This window comes from Atta colombica, unplaced genomic scaffold (genome assembly GCF_001594045.1).
Source record: "Atta colombica isolate Treedump-2 unplaced genomic scaffold, Acol1.0 scaffold126, whole genome shotgun sequence".
In the NCBI taxonomy this organism is placed as follows: domain Eukaryota; kingdom Metazoa; phylum Arthropoda; class Insecta; order Hymenoptera; family Formicidae; genus Atta; species Atta colombica.
In genome coordinates this window covers 4665001-4686727 of record NW_017259213.1, presented here as the reverse complement: position 1 = coordinate 4686727, position 21727 = coordinate 4665001, and the positions used below count along the sequence as shown (strand labels likewise).

At 32.3% G+C, this 21727-nt stretch overlaps 2 protein-coding genes across 4 annotated transcripts in view; one reads left to right on the top strand and one right to left on the bottom strand.

Moving 5' to 3' along the window:
* The window catches only part of LOC108684119 (cytosolic carboxypeptidase 1-like), a 31186-nt gene extending 25064 nt beyond the window's left edge, over positions 1-6122 (top strand). Inside the window, exons 15-18 of the mRNA XM_018188218.1 lie at positions 4567-4819; positions 5161-5285; positions 5563-5715; positions 5985-6122. Of these exons, the coding sequence (XP_018043707.1) occupies positions 4567-4819; positions 5161-5285; positions 5563-5715; positions 5985-6096 (643 nt within the window). The 3' untranslated portion in view covers positions 6097-6122. The remainder of the gene's footprint in view (positions 1-4566; positions 4820-5160; positions 5286-5562; positions 5716-5984) is intronic.
* Positions 6123-8579: 2457 nt separating this feature from the next.
* Positions 8580-18145, bottom strand: LOC108695020 (mitochondrial uncoupling protein 2-like). 3 transcript variants are annotated; one of them, XM_018204739.1, is made up of 6 exons: positions 18127-18145; positions 13594-14116; positions 13364-13485; positions 11401-11510; positions 9517-9735; positions 8580-9378 (listed from the first exon to the last, which is right to left on the bottom strand). In XM_018204739.1, the coding sequence occupies exons 2-6, from the start codon at positions 13711-13713 to the stop codon at positions 8993-8995; spliced, it is 957 nt and encodes a 318-aa protein (XP_018060228.1). In that variant the 5' UTR covers positions 13714-14116; positions 18127-18145; the 3' UTR covers positions 8580-8992. The 3 variants fall into 3 exon arrangements, with proteins under 3 accessions (XP_018060228.1, XP_018060227.1, XP_018060226.1); XM_018204738.1 differs by lacking the exon at positions 18127-18145 and adding an exon at positions 14603-14747; XM_018204737.1 differs by lacking the exon at positions 18127-18145 and having other exon boundaries at positions 13594-14187.
* Positions 18146-21727: the final 3582 nt, after the last annotated feature.

Below are 21727 nucleotides of genomic sequence, written 5' to 3'. Positions count from 1 at the left end.
AGTAAAAGGAAGTCGATATCGTCAAATCATTTGATCTCTGAATCTCTGAATCTTTGTAGGACAACGATCGTCCTATCCGACCAATCTATTTCTAGAATAATTTATCAGAAGTTTCGTTATGAAAATTTCAACGATTTGCGTCGGACAGTCTGTATATATTTGTAATACCGCTTCTTATCGACAGGTTTAAGCTTTGAAGAGTACTTTCGACGCTTCGCGAATATCTCTTGCAAAAACTCGTAAGGAAGCAGCATTTTGTTCCTCGCGAGAGGAAACCGTGTCGGCGAGCGTTTTAACCGGAGACAAGCGTCTTCGAAGAAATGGTAGACTAGAGTGAGTGAGAAAAAGAGAGAAAAAGAGAGAAAGAGAGAAAGAGAAAGAGGTATAGAAGAGCGAATGGATTTGCTCGCCCTTTGCCGTCTGTAGAAAAAGTCGGCTCTGAAGACCTTGGGTCGGAAGAGGAATGCAAATCGAGACCGGTCACGAATATTCTAATGTGCAGTTAGTCCTTACACGACGATTGCGAGAGAATCGTCATTCGATTTCTTCCATTGGGCGCAATAGCTACAATTGCACCCGGGGCGCGTGTTTGTGCGTCCAGAATGCTCACGGCCCTCTATTAAATGCTTTGCGTGTCTCCGAATCAGGTTGGAATGTTGGAAATAACGATCTCGTTATGTACTTGTGTTTTTTTTTAATGTCATAAAAGAGAGAAGCAAACAGGATGCGTCCTTTACCGATTAACACAACGACTTCTCGATAAATGCGTTGATTAGGCCAAATATATGATCGGCTGAACAGAATCGTTATAAATCATTCAACTTCCTTGCTAAAAATGTTATCTTCTGTTATCGTCTGTATCTATCTTTTATCTTTTATGTTATCGTCTGTATTTATCTTTTATCGAAGCAGTTTTTTTTAATGCTTCGTTAATTATTTTTGCACCGTATAATTTAATATGTAAACATTCAAATAAAATTTTCTTAGCATTTTTGTTCCTAATAAAGATGTTTACGATATCTACATAATATATATTAGAATATTATGCACTTTTGCATGTGTCACGATGCTGGCAATGCTTTACGAAATGACGTTCCCGCGACAAGGTTGCTCATGAGAGCGTGAGATTTAGAGATGTGGAAATAGAGTCGAGAAGGGAAAAATGTCCGTCAGCGGTTGCACGATCAAACCCTGGGATAACCCCGGAGAAAATGCTGCTAGGCCGTGAAAGAAGGGACGGAGATGGATGCGAGCGGACATGATGATAATAAAGTTCACGTAAGAAATACGCGATACGTAGAAGAAGGGCTTAGGAAAGTAGAAGTTTCCAAGGAGAGGATTTCGCTTTACGATCACAAGAACGGACCCCGAGTCCTCTCGTTTCCGCTCATTTCTTCTTCGATTTTGTTCCGTCGGTTATACCGAGAATTCTCGCGATCCGATATCTTACAGTCCCTTTTTTTGTACGGCCGTTCTTGCCTATTTTTCTACTAGATTTATGCCTCGTTTACGCAGAGATCGTAACGCGAGCGGACTTAAATAAGCGGAAAGGTAAAATTAGAAGAGTCTAATGACTATCGATTATCATACTTCGAAGAATCTCGAGATTGAAGGTTGTTTGAACAACCTGCCACTATAATCAATCAAAGCATACAACCTATCGATAATCAAATTTTAGTTAATCAATTTTTTAATCAAATTGACCAGATTTAATGGTTTCAGATTTGCGTATCTGATCGTTTTTAAAATATCCGAAGTATCACGTAACGTATGAGCGGTATCCTTTGAACGTTTGACACGGAGCAAGTCTGAGACGAGTGGTCGGTTACGTGTAATTTGTACAGGATCTTTTCTCCACAGAGGTGAGAGAAGTCTGTTCGCAGTCAAGGCTCCCTCTTCGAAGTCATTGACATTGGCGGTCGACACGAAGAGACTGATGCTGCCTATTATATCGAACAATTAATGAAACAACGACACTCTCATTGTACAGTCATCATTTGCAAACATGTGACTCACCGCCGTTCTTTCTACATTCGACTTGCATTATCTCCATGAATTTGGAAAAGATTTTAAAGAAATTTCTAAGTGATTACTAAGCGACTATGTTAGAGAAATTTAAATATAGATTTATTATTATTTGTATACATGGTGGAATTAGATGTTGTATTTCCGAAGATGTGCGCATACACACACTTACAATAGCAAAATAATGGCATTCCCTAAATATTAGCTGACATTATATATTTTACATTGTAAAAAAATGAAAGTTGTGCATTGCGATCGATTTACACTGGTTATAAAGTGTTATGCTGTAAACTATAAGAAATTGATCAATCACAATCAAATGTAAGGAGAATAGACTCGATCATTCTCCTCACGTTCAACTGTGAATGTCAATTTCTTATAGCTTATAGCATAAGTTAACAGTTTACTGCAGCCAGTATAAATGATCCTTAATTCCATGATTTGTATATCGCATAAATATTTGATTTATTATTATCCGTACACAGCGTTGAGATAACGATTGCTATCTTTCCTATCGGAGAATGATTGCCACTATTAAAACTGTTATCGTCTTATAGTGCATTCTCTCATGAAATTTTTTCTGTCAGAGAGCCGGAAATTCGTTCAAAAAGCCGGAATCTCTGGTCGAAATCAAAAGAGATGATAACCGTAGTCGAGACTAGCGGATCATAACTTGTTCCTCATAATCTCGTCTTAATTTTAGTAAAAGATCTGATAACATGTTTCCTGAGTTTAAATTTAGAACAGGGGAACTTCAAATCTTATCTCGGGTCTCTAGATAGGACGGAGACCATTCGCGGACGCGATGCTCCTGCCCGTCAGATGTTGAATGTTAATGGCATTACCTGACGAAGCGTTGCGCTTCTCCGCGCGATTTCGTTTCGGTGAGCGTTCTGAAACGCGCGCGGCGCGACCGCTTTTTTGGCGTTGCATGCACATGATGAGATCTATTATCTCGAATGACTGTCCTCTTTCGCTGTCAGCTTCTGCGAACGTGGCGCGCCGGTGAACGTCCTCTCTCTTTCTCTTGGTGGGACACCATCAAGTGTGTACACCATACAGAATATGGACGGCAGTCGCTCTCGTCATGTGTTTTCATGTTTAAATTGAGTTAATATAAATAAACAATCCTTGCACTGCTGTTAATAGCGACTAAAAATATGTTAAAAAATTTTTAAGTCGATTCCTCAATGTCCCTTCACGAAACTTGAGTGAAATGGATTCTTGGCTCTTTTTTTCTCCTTGGAGTTTCCTTTTTTAAAAATACTTAGAACAAAATATACATATTTTTTTTTAATGTTTAACCACAATTCTGATATTTCAAAAATATTTTTTAATTTAAGAAAGCCCTAGATATAAAACCGAGTATAAAACACATATAGATTCTATTATTGGGTTGTCCGGAAAGTTCATGCCGATTTTGAAGGAAAATTGAAACGCAGAAGATTTAAATTTTTAATTTCATTTATTAAATTTAAATCTTTTGCGGCACGAACTTTCCGGACATCCCAATATATTAATTTTTCTTTTATATTAAGATAATTTTAAATAAAATGTTTTATGAAATGTACATTTAAGTAATGACTTTAACAAAATATTTCGTCTGCAATGAATCAATGGCCCTCCCTCTCTTAACAAATTTCTGAATCCAATAGAGTTAAATGTGTTACAAGTATTCGCAATGTTACTTCACTATCTACTCACTATCTACTTATGACGTCGAGATATCAATGCGGAATAATACATCAAGAGACGACATCAAAACGACAGCCATAATTCAAGCGATTGTCACCTGCCATGCCTCACTATTAGCTATGCGCGACACGAAGGCGTCACTTCCTCTGACTCGATTTCCGGCCACCGGAAATGTCCTTCTAACTGCGGCTGAATCCTTAAATGAAAATGATCTTTCACAAGATCCCCTCCGCTTTTCATCATCACGATCATAGATCGTAAACGACATATCAAAACGAATCATCATCATTGCGTAATCCATTGCAATACATTTATTTATGCACTTAACATGTTTGAAGGGAATACTTTTTAGCAAACGTTAGGAAATTACCGGACATATGTATATATTTTATGTCGCGAATCTGAGAAAGCATCTTAAGGAATTGGTTAATAAATAATGCTTGCAGATTACTTCTCTCTGAGAGACGCATAAATATTTCTGATATTCTCGTTCAGCGAAAACGTTCGAAGATATTAAGATTACCTCATTATGGAATCGTTTGAAATCCATACATTTTCCATCCATGTTGAAACGAAGCCATAAAAAATAAGTAGGAAATATATGTCACATCGAAAAGAGCTAGCTTGGAATTTCCAATCTCGCGAGATAATTGATGACGTGGTACGTTATATGTGAGCAACAGCGAATGCGATTTTTAACAATTTCAGCGTTTTAACGATCGCGATGTTCGTGATCGTAGCATTCTGTAAAGTGTCCGGTTAGAACCGGTGTCCGGTTTCTTTTATACTAGAATCGATTCTTCTTGTTGTCTGTTTTTAAATCTGTACGATATGCTTTTGCTGCAGCAATCGATACGGTTTGACGAACGAGGACCTGAATCGACGCTGGAGTAATCCCAATCGAATGTATCATCCGGTGATCTATCACACGAAAGGCCTGATGGAATACTGCGCCAGGGTGCTGCAGAGACCGCCCCACGTTTTCGTCGACTATCACGGCCATTCGCGGAGGAAGAACGTGTTTCTGTTCGGTTGTTCAAGGTCGGGTTCCTGGAGCGCCGCGGACAGGGCGAAACCGGACCAGTCGGTGCAGTATTTGGTAAGGGAATCAACAGAAGGGAATCGAGGCTAGGTAATATTTTTAGATCTCGCATGGCATCATTTATCCTACATTTACCTGCCACCGGGCCAGCCCGGCGAACGTTCATCACTTTCAACGACCTTCTATTCAATGTGAACTTTCGATTTGCACGAGCAATTACTCGCCGACAGCCGCCTATTCATTTCGCGCGTTGCTCTGCCACATTAATGTCATTAGTTAGAGCATTACTGAGAAAGTGCTCCGAGAAAGTATTTCTCTTCTTGAACTACGAAATCTTGATTCTCGTTAGAACCTCCAAATGCGATTTCGTAATCTTTGTGACTCTCTTTATGTTTTAGATGTTACCGCATCTCATGCAGAGGACATCATCAGCTTTCGCTTTGCCACTTTGCTCCTTCAAGGTTGAAAGAAACAAGGAATCCACCGCCAGGGTCGCTGTATGGAGGCAGTTGGGTGTTCCGAGGTAAACGACGGCTATATCCTGAGCAGATTGAGATCTAGCTCGCAAGAGAGATTTTGTGTAGCAAGGTTGAGGTTACATGTGTCTTGTAAAAAAAAAATCTGTTTTTTAATAACTTAAATTATACAATTTATATTTTATATTATATATTAATATTAACATTAACTTGGTGAAACGTTTCCTTTTGTATTTACATTTATAAAAGTCAATATTACTGATATTGCGACGTTGTGATTGAAAAAAATGTCACTATGTTTCGTTTAATGTTTTATTCAAACAGAAGTTACACGATGGAAAGCAGTTTTTGTGGATGCGATCAAGGCGTATTGGCGGGATTACATCTCGACACAGAGCATCTCAAAGCCATTGGAAGAGATTTCTGCCAAGCTTTATCGATGATGAAGGATGGCGGTAGTGATTGGGCTATCGGAAAGTACGTGCAAATTTTTTGTTATTAATTCATTTTTACGGTATAAATCGACTTAAATATAAATTTGTTGAAATATTTGATTAAGAACATTTATATATTAAAAAAGAAAACTTGCAAAATATTTAGAAGGAAATATACTTCCAGGGACTGTATTTAATCGGCAAAATTATTTTCTAAGATCGTTTTTGAAAAGAATAATTTTTCTAAGTTTTAACTTTCTACAGGCTAGAATAAAAGGTTTTACAGATTATGATATATTATTTAATATATAGATCAACAGAGCAAGCCTGTTGTCCGAGAATGTGTATTTTACGAAAGTCACGGAAAATACCGAAATGTATTCAAGATAAACATGCTATACATCATACCACAGCGTTTTCTTAGCAAATGAGATAAATAAACAGTTGTATTATAAGGCAAGATTTGTGTGTAACTATTCGTGTGTGCGCATTGTTAATTTAATGCTTTCGCTATAAATTGTTCTATCAACATATGATGTCTTTTCCCTCGTTATCAATCAAACTAACAATGTTTCTGTAAACTAACGATAATAACTAATAAGTGAAAAGAGCTGTCATTTAATTTATACATCCATTACTCTTGAAGTTAATCGATAGTTCGCTTATTATTCAATATGTTTCTTGTTAATTGTGCCTGTTACTCTTTTTAGAATTCCTATGGAGAAAGATATTCCCATGAAATCAGGATGCATGGACGACGACATATCTTCTAGTAGTGAATCCAATGATTCTGATTTTGAGACTTAAGGAACTGCACCTCAGTCAAATATTAGAACAGCTATTTTTAACAACCAAATTTATTACAAATATTTACTCTTGTGCACTTATAAATTTAAAATTTAATACAAAAATTATTTCTATTCTGAATAAATATTTATTATAGTATAGTACAAAATAATATTTCACGAAAAGAAATATTTCACAAACAATATTTATTTAAAACTCGTAACAAACATTTAAAGCTATTCTCTATGAAAATACTATCTACATATCGTAAAGTCTATTTGTACATATCTTGGACATCAATATTTCGTAAATTATGTTCCATAGTAAACAAGATTATGTTTGTTATATATTATTTAATACGGATTTAAATATGGCCACTTATGATTATTCAATTAAATAAAATTCTTCTTCGAAATAAAATTCTTGTGAAAGTTGAAATTATATTATAAAATCATCATCTAAGATCTAAATAGTAATAAAACAATGACCTCTAGAAAGCTTTACATTTTTGGGAAATTTGAATTGTCTCTTGAAAGGCAAAACAGATTTAGATAATATCAAAAATAAATAGGGAACTGTATCATTCCCTGACACGGTACCTCGCTCTATACTTTGTACACATAATTGTATAAATATAGAAAATAAATGTTAATGAATTGTAATTCCTTGTAAATTTATAAGATCTCCCTAAGACTTCCTGAAGCAATTATTTGTATTCCACGGATTAAGTTTTCGACGAGATTTTTACATGCGTATCGATATAACGCTAATTGTAAATTTTGTAATTTTCGGCTATTATTACGTTGCGCTTTTAATATAGGCATTTCTAGTATAATATACAAGCCGTGACATGTACTTCACAATAATCCGAACGATAATTAATAAAGAAAAATTTAGAAAATTAATAAGATGATTTATAATAATGTACGGATCAATACATAAGGTGTTGAATGATGTCAGAATAAATGATTATTTATATTACATAATACTGCAATATTGTAATAATTAAATATAGATATAACATCGCAATGTTTAATACTAATATATTAATATTAGACTTTAAATTCTGATAAGAAACAATTTACATCTGATATTTTATATAATTTTATACTGCAGAATTTATGAGGATGTTGTCAAATAGCACATAGCGTTTACAAAGTTTAAAAAGCATTTATATATTTTTTTAGCACTTTGCAAGTGCTGTTACTTGTTGCTTGTATTACTATTTAACGGAATTATTTCTTTATTACCGCAAACAAATTTTTAGAAAAATGTAATTCTTGATAGAAACATGTTGTATCCAATTAAGTATAATCAGTCATATACTTAATTGTGCGTATACTCATATATATTATTTTAAGACCAAATAGTTTTTGTCATCGAAATTCGACGATACAGATATATTGTGCGAATTATCTCAATTAATATCTCAAATTACATTAATATCTCAAATTACATCATCATTCTATGAGAGTTGACAATTATTGTATTTCATTATAAATAACAAATATTTCTACAATATATAATTTTTTCTATAAAGAGGTTCTTTAAATGTTCCTCGCAAATTATAAAACTAAATTATTCGTACACTGAGAAAAAAATTATTCATTAAATTAAATTAATTTGTATTTAATTTGTATTTAAGTCAGACATATATTATATTTTACTTAAATACATACATTCAACAAAAGAAATAAAGATAATTAAATTGATTTTTTTCTTAGTATATGGCAATATAGTTTAAAAAATCGTTGATTGACGATTTTTTAAACTATATAAATTGTGCTCTGTAGTATAAATTGTAGACTGAATCGAGATTATATTGTATGCAAAAATTACACGCTACGTTCACGAATGATCAGTTAATTAGAGTTAAAAAGAAGATTCGTTATTTTATAATCACAGTTTTTCAAGAGACTAAAGAGAGATTTAAGTAAAAACATCGGAATGAATTTCGATAACATTATTGTCTGTTTGGCGCATTAACAATTTACGTAATCATTGTATAATCCATCTTAAAATAGCCTAACGTCTTATTATAAATATATAAAGCTTTCTGATGAAATTCAAATTTGTTTTATACAAATTGTTAAAAAAGCCTTATTATTCTTAATTGTTTGGCGTAATGTTGCACATGTATATAAAAACTAAAGCAACTAAAATACTAAATGAGATTGTGTGTAACTCCTATTACTATTATTTATACTATTTTCATCGGTGCAAATAATTTTTGTTGATTCACGATTAATTTCCTATTGTTGAATGATTCGACGATAAACACCGTGTGCGCACACTTGCATTTAGGAAAACAGACAATAGAAAAAAAGCAGTAATAAGAGGATATTCATTATCATCGGCTGAAATTACATCTTGAAATATCAAGCTTTCGGTCTACCTACGTTTGATTTATACGTTTATCTAAACGCTAATATTCTACGGAAGTAGAATTTCGATAAAGTAACACAAGAAATGGATTATATCGATCTCCGCGCCGGTTCGGCAGAATAATCGAGTTTGATAAGTAACTTAGTACTTTACTCGATGCCATATAGTTTCTTCATGTGCAACTTCATCTGCTCATAGGTTACCCACAATACGATGTTCCAGGATACCAGGCGCGAGAAACTTGGCACGAAACCTTTATAGAACGCGGTGGGACCTTCCTGGACAAAGGTCTTAATAGCGCAGTCTATCGCGCCCTTATACTCGCCAGCGGCGCTGTTCATATAACGTGTCTTCACGACGTCCACGGGACTTGCCGCCAGGGTGGTACAGAGTCCTGCGGCCGTCGCGGCGGTCAAATGACACGGTATCCCATCACGAAGATAACCGCTAACCAGAATGAGGTCCTTGATGATGTCGTAACAGACTATCTCCGCCACGTTCACAATAGCATTCCGCGAGACATTCGGCATGGTTCCTATGTGTGACGAAATAGAGGATTACTTTCCATGATATTAAAAAAATGTCTTATATACTGTTTGTGCAATCTTTAAAAAATTCTACAAATAATACAAGAAGTTTCTAAAATTAAAAATATTTTTATAGGAAGACTCACCTTTCCAAAGACCTTTCGCGCCTTCTCCACTAGCGATACTCTTGTATGCCTGCAGAGTGGAGCTATATCTTACCGATGATCGTCCATTATTCCCAGCCTGCATGCGGATTTTAACGACATCGGTCGGTTGAGCGATCATCACTGCCAAAGCACCTGTCGTGATTCCCGCGGCAACACGTACGCCAATGTTCATCGATGTACCGATCTTATTGTTGTTACCTGTTGAAATAAAAACGCTCGATGAAGAACTAGTCTCTGACAGATAATTTAAGAATTAAGAAGCGATATAAAATCGACGCAAATTGTGCCTACTCTCATTTAATTGTGTTACCTCTCATTTAATGTTTATTATTACGATCGGTTTTAATATCTTTATATAATATTCGTAAACGTTAGTAAACTTTTCACAATCAGCTTGACATTAATAATGAATAATAAATTATTATATGTAGAGGACCGATGTTGTACCGCGATCTCAAAAGTAAAAATTAACTTGTCGATTATATCAAGATAATGAAATTAAATCTTCTGTAAACATTGAAAAAGAGTACAATTTCGAAATTTTATTTTAAATTTGAGATTATATTTGCGTATAAATTTATCATGTCTTATTTTTTCAAAGAAAGTAAATAAGCCGTAGCACAGGATGTATATAGAAGCAAATTTTTTGTTTATTTAATAAAAGTCTTATTTTAACAGAATTATTAATATTCTGGATATGTTCAGCAACAAAATAAACTTAATAGTTACAATAGATTATTATTTTAGATTAACATAAATTATATAATTTACATTTAAATCATCGATAAATGTAAAAATTCAGAATTGAATGCTACTTAAAATTAGCAAAAAAAGCATTTTGGAATATGTATTATATTGCACATACAAACGAACTATAAATAATCCATTTAATTCTGCAAATTAATTTTTACACACATTTTTGAGAACTTTTAAAAAAAAAAATGTAAAATTCACGAACATAATGATACCGAAAAATCAGAAAAGTAATCATAGCGATTGACTCGCAAGACTATACAAATATATCTGATTGAGCAAAATTTTAGAAAAGTCTCAGCAATACATCAAAGATGAATTATTGTACATCCAAGCAAATATATTTGTAGCAAATGTATTTAAAAAAACTTTGTAAAAAGAAAACAATTTGAATGCCGTATTTTAAGGAATGAAAACTTCTTTGCAAATGTAAATGAAGTAAAATGCATAAATATGTAATAGTCTCACGATTATTCAATGCAGTAAGAATTACAAAAGATGTTCAAATCCTCGCCTTTGTTGTACATTCAATCTTTTAGTTCTCCCATTTCCATTTTCTGACTCTATACTTAATTTTCTTTTTTTCTTCCCTTTTTTCTTCCTTTCTCAATTTCAAAAACGACAGAAATGAGAACGAGGAACGTATCAAGACAATCTTAGAAGATTTGCGCATAAAGTTTACGAGAGTTTTCATCGTGATAAAGCGAATGTCGATATGAATATGCGTGTCTATGTATATAATGTTAGACATTCAATATTAGACTTTTTTTATTAACAGTTCTTGACTATTTTTTTAATATTTATATTTTCCAATGTTAAAATTATTAAGATCGGTAAGAATTTAATCGTCAAAGAATATTTATGAATATATAAAAATATATTTCAAATATAATTTTACAATTATAATTCATTAAATATTGTCTAATATCGATATGTTTGCATGTTACGTGTGTTATAAATATGACAAAACGTTTTACTATACATAAGATATATGAATGTATATTATATACGCGTTTAAGAAATTGTTGAAATTGTAACGCGCGCTCTACTCTCGTATATATCATAGAAGATATATTTATATCAAAAGTTAGGAGTTTTGGTTGGCTGTACCGTCGAAGATTCCAGCGTAGAGTGACTTCACGCTGTCGTAGAGGCCCAATCGTATGCTGGCGAAACACATCTGTCTCTGGAGTCCCGCGGATAGACCTCCGTACAGGCTCCTGTAACCACCCTCGCTCAAGCACACCGCCCTCACAATTTACCCTCAAACTCGTTTCCAGGGTACCGTTTGTACATATTTCTCTCTCTCTCTCTTTCTCTTTCTCTCTCTATATCTCAATGGTTTTTAAAAAAATATTATTCGCTTTTTTTTACGCAAATATTGCGTAATTTTTCCTTTTTTTTCTCTTCGCCTTTTTCCTATTCGCGCGATTTTGCACCTCATTTTTTTTCTATAATATAGATATCCTACATATTGAATGCTTTAAAGCGAAATTCAATATTACTCGTTAATGAAGTGATTTACAGTTCGAAGACGCGCAAAAGAAAAATAATTCGAGAGCTGAGAAATAACCAAGAGAGAGCGTGCATTATTTGTCACGTTGACCACGCATTTTAATGTTGTATCATATTCAAAAATAGAGAAGAAGACACCGGTGATTGGGAAAGTAGATCATTACTATAGATATAAATATACAGGCAAAGTAAATGAAATAAAATCAAAAAGAGAAAGTGAGAAAGAAAAGAGAGAAACTACATGAAAACTTAAGAGAAATATATCGCGAAGAGATGTGTAAGAAGGAAGCAAGTTGTCTTTCGAAATTTTATAACTTTATTGGAGAAATGACTATCAGAAGATATAGAAAGAAATTTCGTGACGTACGGCGCGTTTATGCGCCGTACAAAAAAGTTTACGCGAAGCATCACGTATCCACGTTTCTATATATCAATTATCACGAATTCTTTTTATTGTACAAATTAATTGAAAATTTATAAATACTTTGTACAAAAGAAACGAAATAGAACAGTTTGGTTAATTTTTCGAATAATGGAAAAAGAGACGCGAAAGACAACCCATGCAAAATAAAAGTAAAAGAATAATCCATAAAAATAATAAAACGTAAGAAGAATTGATACAAGAAATACCATCGACAAGTCTTATTAAATTTGTATTTGTTTCGTTTTATATATTTCGACTTTCATCGAATAAAAATGTGTAATTTTTGGAAAGTAATTACATTCCTTTATCTATTTTGCTTATGCAAAAATTGTTTTACGTGAGTGAACACTTGTCCATGGCATCTGACTAGAAGATGAAATAAAAATCATATTTATGCGGAGATTAATCATAAGAGTCTAGAAAATTTTCTAGAACAAGCAATTATTGTACATACATGTGCCAGATATCAAACAAAATTTTAATGAAAACACGATAAGCCGTAAATATTTTCTCGCCGATTCTTTCTTTACTGACAATACATGAAAAACAATTAAGTTAATTAGTATATATTGCTTTTTTTAAATAAGGCTTTTCTATGTGATATAAATATAAATATCTACTATAAACCATTAAAGTATCAAAATAAATATAAATAAGTATTTTTTATATTTTAGCTGAACACATAATTTGTGATTACTTACATACAAAAATTTTTAAGTTATACATTTAATAAATTCTGAATTAATTTAAAAAAAAAACGGAGTTTTTTTATATTCAGTATATTTATATGTGTAATTTAATTAATAAACGACGAAAAAATTAATTAGCTTAATCTGGCACACGCCAAAATAAGAAATCTGGTTAATAAGTTTGTTTATTATGAAAAAAGTACCGCATGTTATTATTTCAGAGAGAGCGACAGTTGAATATAAAATAGTTATTATATCAACAAGCGATTGCTCTATAAATATTTTCTATAAGCTTTAAATTGAATTATCATTCTTAGGTAAGGAAGTCCTACATTTACAGATTCCGTATATATTACAATATTATGTACAAATATTAATAGCCCAAATAAAGTTGTTCTACCTACCATCAGTTCTTAAATTACTATTATGATAACGAACAACGTACCTTGCGCCTTCGTATCTGACAATGTTTGCAACAGTCTGGAACAATCCTGGTTGGCTCGTTCTTACTGCAAGGACTGATCCTTCCGTTGATGTCAGCAACAGGGCTTGGCCTTCTCCTGCGATCTTGAAGAAATAATTCGATTTCTTTCGGTGAATAAAAAGACGCAACGAGATAACATGCGATTATTTCGAAGGATATAATTCAAATATAATTATTATTACTTAACTCACCTGCATTCTGACTTTGGCGGTGTCCAAAGGAAAGGTGGCTAAATCGGCGATGCAGGCTGCGGTGCCCGCGGTAAATAATTTCACGCCAAGTGAAAAGTCATCTGAGATTCCTTGCTTCATGATTTCCGCTGTTTGGTCACTCTTTTTCTTTTCCAAGATCTTTTTCTCTCTTATTACTGCTGATGCGTGCTGTTAAAAGTGAGCGTGGATGCTTCGTGAAGGATTCTTGCCTAGTGCAGGATTCTTGGATAAATTGGCTAATTTCTTCCAGCGTGACAGTAATTTCTCCCTTGAACTCGCTCGTTTCCTTTCAGCGGGATTTCTTTTTATTAGGCAAATGATCTTATGTACACTATATACAAAGTCCTATCAGAGGACAGGAACTTTCAGATGTTCATGGATTCAATTGGTGTTCTTAAAGGTACGTTTCCCTAAAGTGATCGGGATACGCGTGGAGCCCTCCCGATCGTGAGCACTCGTGTTTGATTTCTTGATGGTGAACTTCTTTATACATACTATTCTCCTGTGAACAAACGATGCAAAAGAACACTGTACAATATTCTGATACAAAAAACAATCCGCTCGATGCGAATGTGATCGTGAACTGTCGCCGCTAAACTGACAGCTGCTGCTTTTATTCCACGAGAGAGTGAGTACTATATATAGTGCGATTCTAATTCTATAAAATAAAGCGGTGTACTCCGATTCTATAACTTTTTAACGGCAGTGTCGTTATATTGTAATTACGAAGATATTATATATCTTATACAGTATAGTAAAAAAGCTGTATTAATGATAACATATCGAATTATCATTAAGAGTTATAGAATTGAGATACACCCGATAAGCGTAAAAGTATATCGCATCGCGACTGAAGGTAGCATATTCAATTGCGCATGCATCAAAGATCAACGGTCATTGAACAAGGCGATTTGTCTCGAGATTATTAATCAGCGTCAAAAATCAACTCTTATGTGAATATATCGTATTATCATCTTGAACTACGCACACGCGGCGAAATCCTAGAATGTCTGGATAAGGGCTATCGAGCCATTGTAATGAAATATATTGTAATATCGTTAATCGCTCATCACGATTGATAACTGGCAAGATCCGTCTCCAGCGTTTTTATCACTTGACACGTGTCTCTTAATTACGACAACGGGTTTCCCACGATCGTGGCATAGAAGTAATGTAGAAGCGTAGAATGTATTCTCGTTTCTGCCCCCCGGAAGAGTCTTGGCCGGGTACCGAAATAGACTGTCGTAGATGAGGAGAGAACTTTGATCAGCTTGGAGACTTGCCAATATCGAGGAGAGAAGCTTAGAGATCGACGTCTTTATTTGCGATTATAATAATTAATCAACTCGACGTTTAAATAATATATGTATATTTTTTTATATGAGTATGTTTTATCATATATTTGTACGGCTTTGGTATCGTTTGTGCTTGGATAGGATGTTATACATAAGAAACCGCAAAAATAATTGGAGTCGCATTGCTAGCAATCGTATGTTTATATTTTGTGTCGTCTAGACATGTTGAAATATAAATAAGTAGATTAAATAAATGATAGAGGGTTTAAAGAATGAAGCATGATGAAGCATGATCAACAGACTTTGTCCGATTATTTTACTACTTTGTAGAATAATGTTTATTGAATATCAATTGCAACTAATTGATCTGTTATTGAATTTAAACGAACAATTATGCGGTGAAATCAATGCATCGTATGTAATTATTCACTCAATATGAGGAAACCGTTGTTGCGTCAGCAAACTTCAAGTCTCCACATTTTTTAAAATATAAATTCAAAAGAGAAGCAGAGAGAGAGAGAGAGAGAGAGAGAGAGAGAGAGAGAGAGAGAGCATTATTTGATGTGATCTAGAATTATATTCTTTCTTTGGCTTTAAATGAGTTATATGAGGACTTGATTGGTTAAGCTAGCTGATTACGTAATAGACTGAAAGTTCCAGTACATAGTCCAACAATCATCAAATGCGCTCGTGCATTCTGAAATTTGTTAATAGAAACTGTGAGACAGAACAAACGTCATCATTCTCGTAAAGAACACAGTGCAAAGTCCACGCGAATTATTTTTCACTGCATGACGAATTAAGATACTGCATTAGTGCCGTGCCTCCGCAACGTCACATGCATTTATCATTGCGAGTGATGGCAGAGTTTTATTTTCAAACTGTCATTGAACTTTATGTTTTTAGATGTAATGTGGAAAATTTAAATTTGCTGACTAGAAGTTACTTGATAAATTATTTCATTTATTTTTTATATCATATATAATTTTTATATAATTTTAATTTTGTAATAATTTTGTTACTGTAATGTAAATTAAATTAAATCAGATTCTTTTTTGCAATTGTATATAAACAATTAATTATTTGCTCGTTGCTATCTTTTTAAAGAAATCAAGATAGCCTTCAAAAAATGCAGAACTTTTGTGGTATTCTTGCGAGAATACATCGATGTGAAATGAAAGGTTTGTATTGATTTTCCTTATCGTGTTGATAAAAAAGCATGGAATATGTACATATGAAAAGAATTGTGACATATTGTCAGCACTGTTCTCCAACGCACAATTTTTTCCGTCATGTAATTTATAATAATTAAAATACGTGTATGTATACACACAGAAAAATACTGCATTTAAATGTTAATTTGTTTCAAATATTTCAAAAGTTCATATATTCACAAATATATCATTACAAACATTAAATATACTCAAAATATATTTTGAATACTAATAATAAAATTTAATACTTCAATCAAGATCATTAAATTAAAACAAATTCGATTTTTTTATTATATAAAATCGCTTCTTTGATAAAATTTTAGAATTTTATTTCTCACAAAAAAGATAAATTTTTATTTTGAGTACATGATAATAAGTTTTCTTTATTAAAATGTATAAATAAGTATATTTTAAGATTATTATCAAGAAATATTCTTTGTTAAAGATGACTGATTACTTAAAAGAAAAAGTAAATTAAATAATAATTTTTTTAATAATAGAATGACATTTTTCTGTGTATAAGTTTTGTTTTAATGTCAAAACTTTAACTCATGTTTCTTCTCCTCCTTTATTTTTTCGAAATTATAACAGTTTAAAATCTCAATTTAATTCTTCTTTTTACGGGACCATTGCTTGATTCAATCGGATTATTTCAGTCTAGGTCAAGTTCGAGCTCATGTATTATTTTTCGAAGAACTCTTCGTTTCAAGTCGTCGGGATCGATGGATGATAACATGAGTCATGTGCGATGAAATAAAATGAAAATTGCACGCGAAAGTACTACCAGCTTATTTGTCGTATATGCGGAGTGGACGTTTTGGAATCGATGTAGTGCGAACACAGTCCATCGAAACTTAAATGTAGCGTTTCTAATTTTCCGTCATTTCTCTTCCACGAAATAGAATCTCTCCTCAAACATTCCAGCGCGACTTGCACCTCGCTAAATTGCTCACAAAGCCATTGACTAGCAAACATGTTTTTACATAAAACTGCTGACTGTGTGGGAAAACTGATAGCGATTTACAACTTGAAGAGAGAACAATTCAATTTTTTGTACGTTATGAATAACGTCGATTAACGCTAATTAGTCAAATATGTGTTATTTATTTTGTAGCCATTTATTTTGTATTATATGCAATTAATTATCGCGTTTTGCGCATTCGATGTGATAATCGCAGAATATCATTTACAATCTAAATGTGTACAGTTATTGATTTTCCAACGAATGGTTAAATCCCATGATAAAATAAAGATAGGATATGCCAATAGTATAATATTATACTGTTGTACAGTATAATATTATACTGTTGTCGCAACATAATCATGTTACTTCAATATCGAGCTGTTGACTCATAGGCATAATAATTAGTTTTTAAAAGCGTTAATAAAACGCGACGAATTTGTTTAAATACTTGCTAATAAAAGAATAATTTCCTGTCTACAATTATAGTATTCTTGATAAACAGTAGATAATAATATACAGTAGATAATAATAGGTGAGTCATAAATGCTTTCATGAAGGTATTCCTAGATAGATAAAAAGAACAAATATTTTTATAAATTAAGATTAGGTTGCAAACACTTCTTGTTATCGAAATAATGGACAAATACAGTAGTATCAAATAATGATTTTATTTAAATTTAAAAGTTTTAGATATTTTTTTGTTTACAAAAGATTCAAAATGTCCATCATTTTTCACACATGCCTAAGCAAGAGAATCCTGCTTTAATAATTACATTTGTTCTTCCTTTTTATCCAGGAATATGAAATTAAGGCATACTTATGACACATCTGTATAATACATTAACAAATCAAAAGGTGAAGAGGTATTTCGGATTTGATGAGGAAAAAAAAACATTTAATGAGGTAAATGGAAATTATATGCAAATAGAAATGAAAATAGCAGGATATACCGTTTAATTGCGCAGCGTTAACGAATTAGTAAATTGTAAAAAGGCAAGAATAATAATAACAATATAAATCACAATATAAGATCACTTACCAAGTGTACAGTAAGTAGGTAACAACACAACTGAAAGGAGTTACGAGAAAGCACCGTTTATACCGGCTCGTCGACCAATGGAGGAAGATCAAAGTCGATGCCGCCCAATGGATAGTCGTTCATGGCGTCATTTCCCACCAAGGAACGCTGAGCTTGTGAAAATCGATAATTTCTAGAAGCGATGGCGGTCGCGATCAGCCGGGTGGCTTCTTCGCGAGGGCGAGCTCGCAACCCCTTTACGGGAACGTTGAGAGAATCAAGTTAGAAGAACGTTTGATAGGAAATTGGACTTTCTGTCAAGGAACAAGAAAAAAAGATAAGAGAGAACACGAAATACATTAATTAAAAAAGATAAAAGAAAAAGGGAAAGAAAAAAGTTTTCACTTATCCTGAACGTTAAATTATGCTCATAAAGCTCGATTAAACTAAACGAATCCATTTCGCGTATTTTATTTCCAACTCAACAAGTTAAATATTGTATATTTAACATAATGACATTTCGTGACGTTAGCTTGCATTTCAAAGGCTTTTTAAACAATACACTTGTAGTGTATACTCATAACGTTGCGCAAACATTGCCAATTCTTATGTAATAGCATCATATTGATTTTGACAGATAATATATTTGACAGAATACAAAAATACAAAACATAAATAATTTACTATAATTATACTTTTGTGCTTATTAACGGTTTTTAATGTTTTTTAAATATTCGTTCGTCTTCTACGAGGCGTAAATTCTTACTTTATCTGTGTAAAATGTAAAAAATATATCTATAAAATAAATTCAGTATTACAGATATATTTGAAATACATATATCCCACTTATTTATCATCAGATATAAATAATTAGTTAATTAAGTCTTTTAAAAGCATTTGTGTGTTGGACAGACATATTAAATGTCTTTGTGACAGCAACAAGTTGCATATTTTTATCCAATCCGATTGATTGGAACAGTTAGAACGGCAATACGTAACATCGCTGTTCTCGTACTTTGATCTTTCAATATCTCTTAATGATTTATTAATATTATACCATCACATTTCAAAAACTTTTATACGAGCTTATATCGTTCAAATATAAAAATATTAAAGTGACCTTTAATTTTGTTACAGTGTAACATATAATAACTTTTTACTAATTTTTTAAACTTACACTTAAATTCCGAATATTCTTTCTTACATCTAATAACTTGAAACAATTAACACACAATTACAAATATAATTTTTACTTTTTGAGTCTCAAAAAAAGTAAATTAAAAGGATAAGACATTAAAAATTTATTAAGCATTTATTGCTTTTTGATAAAATTATTTTATAATTATTTTATAATTTTAATAAAAAAATTCTATATAATTTATAATGGATGGAATTACACAAATGTCTTTATATAGTATTTAAAGAAGATTGTCGTAGAAATTAACGTCCTTCAAGAATAAGAGTAGAGACTTTATATAATCTCTCTTTGTTCAGTTGTTTATAAACAAGAGAATTTAATTATCGGATTTACTGCAATAGCAATATTCATATTTGGTTCTTTAAGCACAGAATTAAGATGTCAATTACAAAGCTATATTAGCATCTATTAAGATATAAATTAAGACATCAAAATCTTGAAATAAGAATGAACTATGAATATCGACCATTATTAAAGAATTTATCATATTTAAGTTAATTCTTCCTCTATTTGTTAAGTCATCTATATAATTATTTACATCTAAAGATCGATTTAAAAAAAGGGGAAAATCATAGAAGAAAATTTCAATGAAAGCATTGTCAACATTCAGGAAACTATAATCTCATCATATTTGTAATACGTCCAAGTGTTCATTGAATCTCGGCTGTCTTTGGGCTTTGGCCGCCTGTGCATTATTATTCGCTTTGATGTGCTTACTTATATTGAGGACACAAATGCCTTGCCACGAAGATGTATCGGAGAAGGCATAAGGAATGAGAAAAAGGAATGAGAAGATATGAAAACGTATTTGTGTCTTCATGCGATACATGTGAGCAATTTAATAAGTCAGTAACTTCTTTTTAATTTTTTTTTTAAACTAAAATTTGATTAATTTTTCAAAAGAAGTCTTTTCAAAAAATCACTAACTTATCAAACTGTCTCTGTATTACAAAAGTGAAGTAGATTACAAAATACAACTCGCACGAGTCGTATATGAATCTAGCAGATTATATCATAATAAATATCGCGTTGATCATGTTATCGCTGAGCGATTCAGGTATCAGTGAATGGCGATAATTATCGCCACGCGGCCCTCATTATGTGTCTAGCCATTGCTATGTACATCGCTACTGGAGCATTCAGTATAATTCGGAATGTCTTGTCGATAATCGGCGTGTTCCTGTTAACTTTACTGGGTAGAGCGATTTTGTTACTTGGTAACACAATAACAAGAGATTACACCTCGAGGAGACGTCGAACTAGTCAACAACGAGAATTGTGTACCGATTCTGAAGACGATCATGTTATCAGGAATGAAACATCCCTGAAATTAAGGCACTGCTCTAAAACAATAAAACCTGCTCAAACAATAAGATCTGCTCAAACGAGTGAATCAACTCATGAAACTTCTATTTCCATTTGACACTCGTCAATTGGTATATTTCTTTAAGTATATTTCTTAATACTATGATCGGTATTCATAGTCCATTATTATTTCAAGATCATCTTAAGTAATGATGCTAATATGTGGTAAGACTGTATTTATGAAATTGACTTTGACAAAGAATTGACTTTGAATACCGCCCTGTGATGCTTGAATTTATAGTCAGCGTGCGCAAAGTAAATTTTTCTGTTTGTCATTTTTCTATGGTATATTACTTTCGTTACGAATTTTTTTCAGATATTGATTATGCAAGGTGTCACACAAGAGAATAACGCTGACTGTACCTTCAAATATTTAGAAAGAAATATTTGTATCTGCAAAAATGTAACTGCTAATAGTTATGTAAGTAAATTACTGTAAAAATAATTCCAAAATAACATAAAATTGCAAAAGTATTGTATATATAAACGATTATATTTGCTTCAATTTCTGCGTGATATCTCTTTGTCATTATTTGGCACTTAACTTAAATTGCCTCAAATATGTTGATAGATTTATTTTTACAAATTTATGGAAACAGCAGCATCTGATTCGCTTTACGAGATTTTAAGTTATAACGATCTTAAAATGAATTTTATATTTATTGATATCACCTTTGTATAGTTACCACAATAATTTTAACTTATCTTTAAGAACTTTATCTTAAAAAAACTTTATTAGATACATTGATTAAAGATAAAAGTTTTAGTCCTAATCATTGTTCTTTGATGTATTTGGAAATTAATCACAAAAATATTAGCAATAGGAGCATAATAATTATATTCTTCAAACGTGTGAAATATAATATTACAATAATTTCAATAATTTCAACAAATATTTAATATTATAAGAAAGCTTATATATATGTACGATATTATAAAGTCAAATATGAAAGTCAAATATCGTAGGAAAGCTCATCTATTCTTTGTAACAGTGGACGGAATATGTTAATACGTATCATAAGAAATACTTACAATATATGTATATATATATATATATAT